The sequence below is a fragment of the Sarcophilus harrisii genome, chromosome 3 (assembly GCF_902635505.1).
Source record: "Sarcophilus harrisii chromosome 3, mSarHar1.11, whole genome shotgun sequence".
Lineage (NCBI taxonomy): Eukaryota > Metazoa > Chordata > Mammalia > Dasyuromorphia > Dasyuridae > Sarcophilus > Sarcophilus harrisii.
The window spans coordinates 577103047-577112949 of record NC_045428.1 but is presented as its reverse complement, the minus strand read 5'-3'; the positions used below and the strand labels follow the sequence as shown (position 1 = coordinate 577112949).

General features: G+C 42.4%; 1 protein-coding gene across 1 annotated transcript in view; it reads left to right on the top strand.

Annotated features, from left to right (window-relative positions):
• Positions 1-262: 262 nt before the first annotated feature.
• The window catches only part of CAMTA1 (calmodulin binding transcription activator 1), a 694264-nt gene continuing 684623 nt past the window's right edge, over positions 263-9903 (top strand). Inside the window, 1 exon segment of the mRNA XM_031961560.1 lies at positions 263-395. Within this exon segment, the coding sequence (XP_031817420.1) occupies positions 276-395 (120 nt within the window). The 5' untranslated portion in view covers positions 263-275.

Here is a 9903-nt window from a genome sequence, read left to right as displayed (position 1 = left end):
ATGTTTCTTAAGCCCATCATTGACACATTTAATTCATTAGCTACCAAATCCACAAGCAAATTTTTTTTTTTTTTTTTGGCCAGCCATAAAACATGGTTAATCCAGGGAGCTACAATAAAAGGTGAAAAATTATGTCCCAGCAAATGTAGAATATTGCTTTTCTGTAGAGACTTTTACTGGGCTACAATATCTTTCTTCGTAAATTTTATCCCCTCCCCTGCCAGCATCTCATGCTAACTTAACTGTTTGTTGTTTTCAGACCACAGAATGGCTCCATGATCCTTTACAACAGGAAGAAGGTGAAATATAGGAAAGATGGATATTGCTGGAAAAAGAGGAAAGATGGGAAAACCACCAGAGAGGACCACATGAAACTGAAGGTCCAGGGGGTGGAGGTAAGGACCCCATGGGCTTCCTTTTATTCTGCAAATTGAATTTCCTTGCCTGAAATGGACAGAAGGGTTTCTTGGAAGGAATTCCATGTCAGTCACCTCTGGTGAAAAAATTCTGGCTTTGCTGTGTTCCCGGTTTGATTCCTTTCTTTCTTTTTTTCCCTCCCTCAAATTCTCCACTAATATTTTGGTAGAACTTGATTTTATTGAAACTACTCTTGTTCCCAGAGAACCGCCGGTGTCTGGTTGGGGATTTGCAAGGTTATGGCAGAATTATTTATTGAATTTATCACATAATAGCCTCTGGGTACATTTACAATTTTAAAATGTCATAGAGGAGCTGATGTGCTAACAACCTGCTTTCTCTAAGAAAACGAACATTGGGCCGTTACATCTCCCAAGGATAGACTGGTTTTGCCTACTTTATAAGCAAACATCTTGTCTTTAACACGATTGGTTAGAGTCTTGCGAGGACTTAAGTTTTCTATAGATAATGAGGCAGCATAATATTGTGTATACAAGACTCTGGAGTTGGGAAGGATTGGTTCAAGTTCCGTTTCTGACACATGTAGATTGTGGACCTCGGGCAAATAAAACCTGTCAAGGTGAAATCTGTAATTTAAGTAAGTAAATTACTTGATTAAATAAATAATTTAACTTAGTGTTAGATAGTTGTCCTACACAATTTTCTAAGACTATATCAGGGGTCGATTTACTTGATAAAGGGAGATTCCGTATAGGAAGTTCCCTACGTCCATGAAATCACAGGAAAGGGTTTCTGTTCTCTTCCCCTTCTCCCTATACAACATGGCTTAGTGTGTAGTGGGGAATGGCCTACCTGGAACTTTTTCCATAGCTTCTCTTTAGTGATCTCCCGTAGCAAACTTGCCCCCAACATCCTAACGTTTTGGAGACTTTCTTTGCCCCAGAATTCAGGAAGGGTTCTCCCTCTTCCCCTCTTTTTCTGTGGTATGGCGTAGGGTGAACCATGTGTCAAAGCAGGTCTTGCCAACATGGCCTCCCGACCCATTCCTGTCTATTTTCCCCCCACATAACCTTCTTCCACTGATCTTCATGAATTACCATAAGGAATATGGTAATATTCTTACCATATAGAATACAGGGCACAGAAAGGGTTCCTAGGCTAACGACTTATTAGAAATATGGACTAAGCCCTTGGGATCTGGTCATTCATTCAAAAGCACAAATTCAGGATCTGGGGATAGACAGCCATAAAGCATTTGTTAAGCATCTGTCGGTTGCCCTGGCATTGTACAAAGCCAACAATGAAGTCTGCCCTCAAGCAGCTTGTAGTCCATGACCTTGAGTGGTTTCTCACCCCTCTGAGAGATAAAGGGACAGCCCAGAATCCTTTCCCACCTTCGGCATCCTGGGGTGGCAGGATTGATAGTTCTGGTCTTTAAACCCACTTGAGTCCAACGGATTGTCCTCATCTGCTGCAGCTTTCCCACGATGCACTCTGTCACGACGGCTCCTTTAACATTCATCATGAGGCTTTATGGTTGTTAAAAATAGCATCCAATGACTCTTATTAGATCACCCCCTAGAGAGGAAGAACTTTTGTTTTATGAGCTTTTTTTTTTTTTTTTTTAACACCTAATAACAATCTTTATGATGATGAACAAAGAAAAGGAGAAATTCCTGCTTCCCTTCTTTCTCCTCTGCTCTGCATTTGCACAGCATGATTTAATTGACTGCATGGGACATTAAAATGCAGATTACTCCATGACACAGTAATTCGGAGCCCACCTCCAGAACGGTGGCCAATGATTGTGCAGCAAGCTTAGGAGGTTTCTCAATACTGAGAGAACCAAGAGAGCCGACCACCATTGTTACAGTAAGGATGGGGTCCATCAGGGGTCTGTTTTTTCAAAGGGACCACTTTCTTCAGTCTACCCGAGTTGATCCTGCTAGGGATGTAGGAGGCCAAAAATAATGCAGTGATATGTCCAGATGTGCCAGCTGGGGTAGATCCCTCCAGGCTAGGACAGCACAGTTAGGTAATGGAGAATGGCACGACTCAGACAATGAAGAAGAAGGTGACTGATCCTGTGGGGATGGAGTCATGCCTTCCCCAGATTAGTATCAAGCTTTGGAATCCGTAATAAAGCAAACCAGCAAGCAGCTCCTGAACTTGCTAGGTCCGGAGGTATTGAACATATTTTATGTTTAGTAATACGTAAATCAGGTTTGGGGGGATTGTAAGGAATAACTGTGGAATTTTTCTTCTGCAGTATTTCCAAGCCTGGTGGGGAGGGGGGGGTGGGGAGAAAGGCCCAGAATTCATTTTCTTCCCCTATGTAATAAATTAGAATTGTCACTGAATGGAATCTGGTGACTTATGGTTATTTTTAGGCAGTATTTATGTTTGGGGTTATTTGTAGCTCCCACACTCACAGACTAATGTGTAGACACAGAGTACCAGCAGTCTGGTGCCTACAGAACATGTGGGAGGGAGAAATATGCGAGATCCGGAATGATTCCCATGGATATCCATGTTGGGTATGGCTGCATGCTGGGGATGATCTGGACAGGAAGCCAGCTCCCTGAGCAGGCCAGGTAGAGGCTGGAGGCAAAGGTGCGCAGGGAATTGTGTTTCTTTTGACTTGGGGTGGAGGAGGGGAGGCAGCCAACTCATAGATGACACGACCATGGAGTCCTAGATTTTTGCAGCTGGAATGGAGGAAAATCAGGAGGAAAATGCAGCTCAGAGAGAGAAATTAAATAATTATTCCAAGATTTACCTGGATTCAAAACTGGCTCCTCAGATTCCAAATCTAATTCGCTTCCATTGTGGAATAGAAGCAGTGAGCAGAAGTCATTGAGTATGGCCCCTGGGCTCAGCTCTGAAGCTCCACCTCTCACCTGCCAATGTGGTCCCCCCTTCGGAGAGGATTCTGATTCCCCCCTGCTTCCCTGTTAATGATGGTGTGAGGTAAGAGAGTTGGAAGTCTATACCGGTGTTCTGATCTCATTTCTATCACAATCAGAGCTGTCCCAAAGTGTAAGGGCTTCCAAAGGAGATTGGGTACCTATTGCCTGCCGCTGAAGGTTTACAGATGGAACCTATGTACCTACGGACTAATATAGGAAGACTCTAGACTGGCCCTCCCAAGTCCTAGACTAGCTGGCAGGTTGAGTTCTCAGAGCACAGCTGGCTCTATCTCCTCTTCAGAGACTAAGGGGGATTATGGGATTTTCTCTAATATTATTGGCTTGGGCCTTCATTTAGTGTGTTCTCCCAAATGGCATTCACCATATAAAATCGCAGCATCCCTGATACTGTTGGTGTATTCCATTCTCATTTAGTCAATTAATACCAATTAACTTTTACAAAGTGAAACAGCCCCTGCCCTCAAGGAGCTTATCTTTCTACAGAACATTGAGGTCTGCAAAATGATTTACTTGGATCAATCATCTCCTTGTATCCTCCCAAGAACCCTGTAGATGAAGTACAAAATACAGGCCACTTCTCTCCAGTGACAGTACACAGTGTCCCTTTCTCATTTTATTGATGGGGAGGCAGAGGTTCATTTTAGTTCAGATAGATGAAACAACTTGACCCTTTGGTTTCTTCGTATGTCTCTTAAAACCTCTATGATTTTCTTCTCACTCTGAGATTTGATGATTCTAGATGTTTACCCTTAAATAGAGTGTCCCTTCTCTGAACTCCATTTTCCTCCTTTAAAAATAACTGAGTTGGCTCAAGGGTATGTAAGATCTCTTTCAGCTGTGACTGGGTCTACAGGAACTTTTGAGGATTACTTAAACCTGAAAGTGATTGTATCCCCTCTTTTTATAGAGGAGAAAAGCACAATTGTGGAATTTTCATTTGGAAGGACCCCAAAGGCTACCTCGTCCAGTCCATTCCCTTGCAATCCTACATAGCAATCTTGACACCCTTGAATCCCCATGTGCTCCCTATCTGTTACCAAATCCTATTGTTTCTCCTCAACATCCCCAGTATACATTGCCTTTTTCCTCCATTCAGACATCATTACTGTGATGCAGTCCCTTGTCCCACCAATGGGTACCATTTCAATAGACATCTGATCAGTTTCCCTATTTCAAGTCTTTCTCCCCTTCAATCAGTCCTTCATTCACCTGCCAAAGTGATTTTTCTGGTCTCTCTATTTAATAAACTCTAGTGGCTCCCATTTATCTTCTGGATCAAATAGAAACTCCTCTATCATTTAGATCCTCCATAATCCTCTTCCCACCATCTCAGTCTTCTTCCACATGATTACCCTGCAAATGCCACAGGATTGAGCTACTTGTTACCTCCCACACACGATACTCCATTTCCTAACTTGATTCCTTTTCACTGCCTATTCATCGAACCCAGAAATGTTCTCCCTTCTGTCTTCCTTGCCAAGGTCCCCCTTTTCCAAGAAGCCTTTCCTGTATCTTCCTCCCCTTCCCCACTTCAGTACCTTCCCGATCCTCTCAGATGATCTTGTGTAGATTTTAAATGAAGGTGGTATTTCAAACATTGTCTCATTTAATAGCTCACGAGACCCTCAAACACAGAGATTGCTTTTTGCCTTTCTTGGCATTTCTAATACTTAGCACACAGTAAGTGCTTAATTAAATGCTTGTTGATTGAATAACTGAAATTCCCAAAAGAGATCACGTGCCAACAAAATGCCCAATCAATAGCTATCCAGCCTCAGCTTGAAGGCATGTAAACGAGGGATTTACCTACCTCTGGAGGAAGTTCAACTCAGTTTTTGACATCTCTGATTGAGAACTGAGATCTTATCTACAAAGTGCTTTGCAAACCTTGTTGATATATCAAGATGAGTTATTTTTTTGGAATTTTTTTCCCTTAGAAAACCTACATTCACCTTCTATCCCTGGCTCCCGACCCTACCCTCTGGGACCAAACAAATATCCCTTAGATATTTGAAGATGGCTCTTGTGTGCCTTTCAGATCTCCTTCATTTCCCTCAAACTATTGACATAAAAAGTGGAGTCATGTTCCTTCCCTGTCTTACTTTCCTTTTCTTGGATGTTCTTCTTATTAACATCCCTAAATTGATGTGCCAAGAATGGATCACATTTTCTGCAGATGTGATCTGATTAGGACAGAATGGAGAGAACTTATATTTATGTATGAAAGTTATGTCTATCTTAACATCACCTACAATAGTATTAGCTTTTTTAGGATGTCATATTATGTCACATCATATAGGGCAGGTGGGTGGTCCCATAGGCACTGGACTTGGAGTCAGAAACACCTGAGTTCAAATCCAACCCCAGACACTTACTATAGCTGTGTCATCTTAGGCAGAACCCTCAGTGGAGCCCTGTTTACCTCAGTTTCCTCATAGATAAATTGAGCTGGAGAAGGAAATGGCAAACCTTTCCAGTATCTTTCCCAAAAATATCCCAAATGAAGAGTCAGATGTCATTAAAAATGACCAAACAACAATTCATTGAGTTTAAGATCTTCCAAAATCTTTGTAACTTTCCCAGACAAATTGCTATAGAAGCATGTCTTTCCCATCTTGTACTTGTGAAGTTGACCTTTCTGAACTTAAATGGAAGGTTTTATATTTATATTGAATTTTATCCTTTGAAAACAGTCTCTTCAAAATTATTAATGATCTCTTAATTGTCTAATCGAAGGGTTGTTTCTCAGCCTTCACACTTCTTGACCTCTGTGTAGCCTTTGACATCACTGAATCCTTTCTGCTCTTAGATTTTTGAGATATTGCTTTCTCTTGTCCTTCTTTTATCTTCCTGATCACTCCTTCTTAGTCTTTCTTTGCTGGATCTTCAGCCAAGTCATATCTACTCATTTTGGGCCTCCACCAAGTCTCTCTTGTACCCTCTTGTGTATTTTGTTTTATAATCTCATCAGCTCCCATAGATTCAGCCATCATCTCTATGAAAATGATCCTTGGATCTATTTAACTTCTGACCTCCAATCGCGCATCTCCAGCTGCCAATCAGACATCTCAAACTGGATATGGATTAGACATCTAGGCTCAGTGAGTCTAAAATTGAATTTATTAACCCCACTGACCACCCAGCCCCAATCCTCTCCTTCTTGCAACCTTCTCAATTACTGTCAAGGCAACATCGTCCTCCTAGTCATTTGGGGTCTCAAGCTAGGTAATATGCTCAATACTTCTCATCCATCATATCCCATTTCCAAGTTCCACAATTTCTATCTTCACAACATCTCCTCCATATACTCCCTTCTCTCCTCTGATAGCACCACAATTCTTATACAGCTCCCCATCACCTCAAGGCTGTACTATTGCCAAAGCCTGCTGATTGCTCCTCTTGCCTCTTCCTACTCCAATCTATCCTCTTCTCAGTTTTCAAGTTGATTTTCCTAAAATTCAGGCTTGACTGTGTCAATAAAATCAGTGACTTCCTATCACCTCCAGGATCAAAAATAAAACCCTCTGTTTGGCTTTTAAAGCCCTTACCCCTACATGTCACCACATACTCCGAGATAAAGTGACATCACTCTACTTTCTGTTACTTGGGACAAGATGTATCATCTGCTTTCATCTCCAAACTCCAAGAATTTTCACTGTTCTTCATCAGCCTCATTGCCCCATGCCTTCCTTTCCTCCCCTTCTCCTTCCTTCCTTCCTTCTTTCCTTCCTTCCTTCTTTCCTTCCTTCCTTCTTTCCTTCCTCCCTTCCTTCCTTCCTTCCTCCCTTCTTCCTTCCTTTCCTCCCTCTCTTCCTTTCTTCCTTCTTCCCTCTCTCCCTCCCTTCCTTTCTCCTTCCCTCCTTCTCTTCTCCCTTCCTCCCTCCCTTTTTCCATTTCTATCTTTTGTCTTCCTTCCAGGTCCCACCCAACATCCCACCTTTTTGCAAGACCCCTTTCCCAATTCTTCTTAATACTAATGCCTTCCTCTGATACTATCTCCAATTTATTTTGTTTATATCAAATATTTACATAGTTGCTTTCCTGTTGTTGCCTTTATCAGGCTGTGAGCTCCTTGAGAACTAAAAAACCATAAATATCTCTTTTCTTTCTTTGTATTCTCCAGCACTTAGCATAACCGTGCACAGTAGGTCCCGAAAATGCTTATTAGAGAATGTTGAGCAACTGTTGCTTATTCAGTGAATTGTAGATTTGCATTTGTTAAACAAGCAATTCACTGAAGGCAAATTACTTGGGGGTGAGATTCAATTTAGATAAAACAGAGAGTCCTTGCCCTCTTGAAGGCTAAAGTCTAATTGAAGTCAGACCTCACAGAAACTCACAAAAAGATAATTAACAACACAAAATAAGGAATGTGACATGTTAAATGAGAAATAGTGTTCTGGGAGTGGAGACAAAAATCCAGCAGTCCAGGAAGACTTCTTGGAACAAGGCTTCAAAGGAGAGACTAGAGATGGATTTGAACCTATCACTCCCGATCTGGGACTATTTTCTCTGCATTATACTGTCTCTTTGTTTTAAAAAATACACACACACACATATATGCATGTATTTATACACATGAATACATGTATACCCACATATATGTGTGTGTATATATGAATAATATCAAATACATAGCAGAGGGCCGGGTTTCCAGGGCAGGAATCGCTCTTTCTCCCCCTGTAAGAAACCCCAGCTCAGTGGAACATTTCCCATATAATGTATGAGCTCCACTTTGAGCGGTGGAAGCTTCCTCTCCCACAGTGAGCCTTTCATTTGGCATGCGTACTCTGTGACAGTGGGGAAACATCTGCTTGAGTCTTCTATCCAAAAACCACGCTGGAAATGGAAATGGGAAAATACCAGTGGGCTGTACGTGAGCACGAGGGCTTCTGGATGCAGCTCACCATACGCATCCTCCGTGTAAACTATGTTCCCTGACACAGATGGTGAAAACATATTAAAAAAAAAAATCCACACACAAAAACCCGAACCAGCAACTTGTTCATCCTTCCTTGTTCATCGACAAGGAAGACAGACAGGCAAAAATGCTGTCCAGGTGATTATCTCTGCCATGGGGCCTGCCTTTCTCAGATGAAAAAGGCATGAACTTGGATGGTTTTTTGGTTGAATTTCCTAAGTGGTTTTCTTCAGGTCAGGGCCGGTTCCCGGCCAATCAGGGGAGTACTTCCTTTTGAGAGGATTCTAGATATCTGAAAACCCAGAGCATCTCCAAAGGACACTGATGTTGGGGTTGATGTGGAGGCAAGCCCCTTAGATTTTGAAGCTAGAATGATGGCAGCTCACCATTTGTTAGGCCCTTCTTTAAGCTGAAGAGAAGCGAGCTCTGGAGTCTACATTACCTGTGGTTCTTGGGACTCAGGGGTCCAGAGGGGAGGAAAAACTGGCAGATTGGCAGCAGCCGGGATAGTTTCTGTGTCAAAGTTTTTCAAGATGAACCCTCAGCATGACTCAGGAATTTTCCTCCTGCCTGGGTCTCTTCAGCTCAGCGAGGCTGATAACTGGCACTTGTGGGGGAAGTTTTGGAAGTTTTCCTGAGAACAGGCGGTAGACTATAAAGCATCTCCACTTCCCCTGATATCGCTGGGGCCATATGGTCTAATGAGCTGGGTGAAGGCGGCGAGAGTTGTTGTTTCTCCCCGAGCTGAGCTCGGAAGGGCCTCCTTTTAACTTCACAGAGGAATCATCTGTCGCAATGGCGGCTGGGGGAGCCTAAGGGGCTGTTGTGCGTCTGGTCTTCTTGCTTCTTCCCTCAAAGTGACGGTGTTCCATCTTGCCTTCCCACCATGCCCACTGTGCCACCAGAGCCTGGTTGCTGGCTCTGGATATACGCGCCCTGCAGCGAAAGCCCTAATCTCAGAACAGAACCATTATTCCTCTTGGAAGATGGGCAGTGTTAAGAGTCTGTTTAAAAGTAGCCAGTTTGACTTAAGCTCCAATGGAGATGTGACCTTGAACTGCATTAAGAGAAACCAGCTTTTCGGAATAAGACGCTAATAGTCCCTCCATACTTTGCTCTAGTCTGGGGTTGCCCTTTTGAAGCTTTAATTAAGCCCTTTGAGGGCAGGGTCTGTTTCATCTTTTTCTGCATTTATTTCCCACCTCTATCAGGATACCTATTACATAGTAGATGCTTAATAAATGTTAGCTAATGGGAGTGACATATCTTATTTGAAAATATTTTCTGCTAGGGGCAGCTAGGTAGTGCAGTGGATAGAGCACCAGCCCTGAAGTCAGGAGGACGTGAGTTCAAATCTGGTCTCAGACACTTAACACATCCTGGCTGTGTGACCCTGAGCAAGTCACTAAACCCCAAATACCTCAGCAAGAAAAAGAAAAAAGAAAACATTTTCTTCATTATTAAATACTTGATAAGCACTAACAAACATCATTTCTGTGTTCAAAGAACCAAAAAATCCCTGTTTTGTATAAATCAAAAATCTATTATGTGCAAATGTTTAAAAACAACAAATTTAAGAAAGTAGCTCCATTCAGCTTTTCCATGGATGATATATTTTATGAAAGACATTGATGATCTGAGTAGTGCCTGAAAGAGGGCAACCAAGGATCTTGA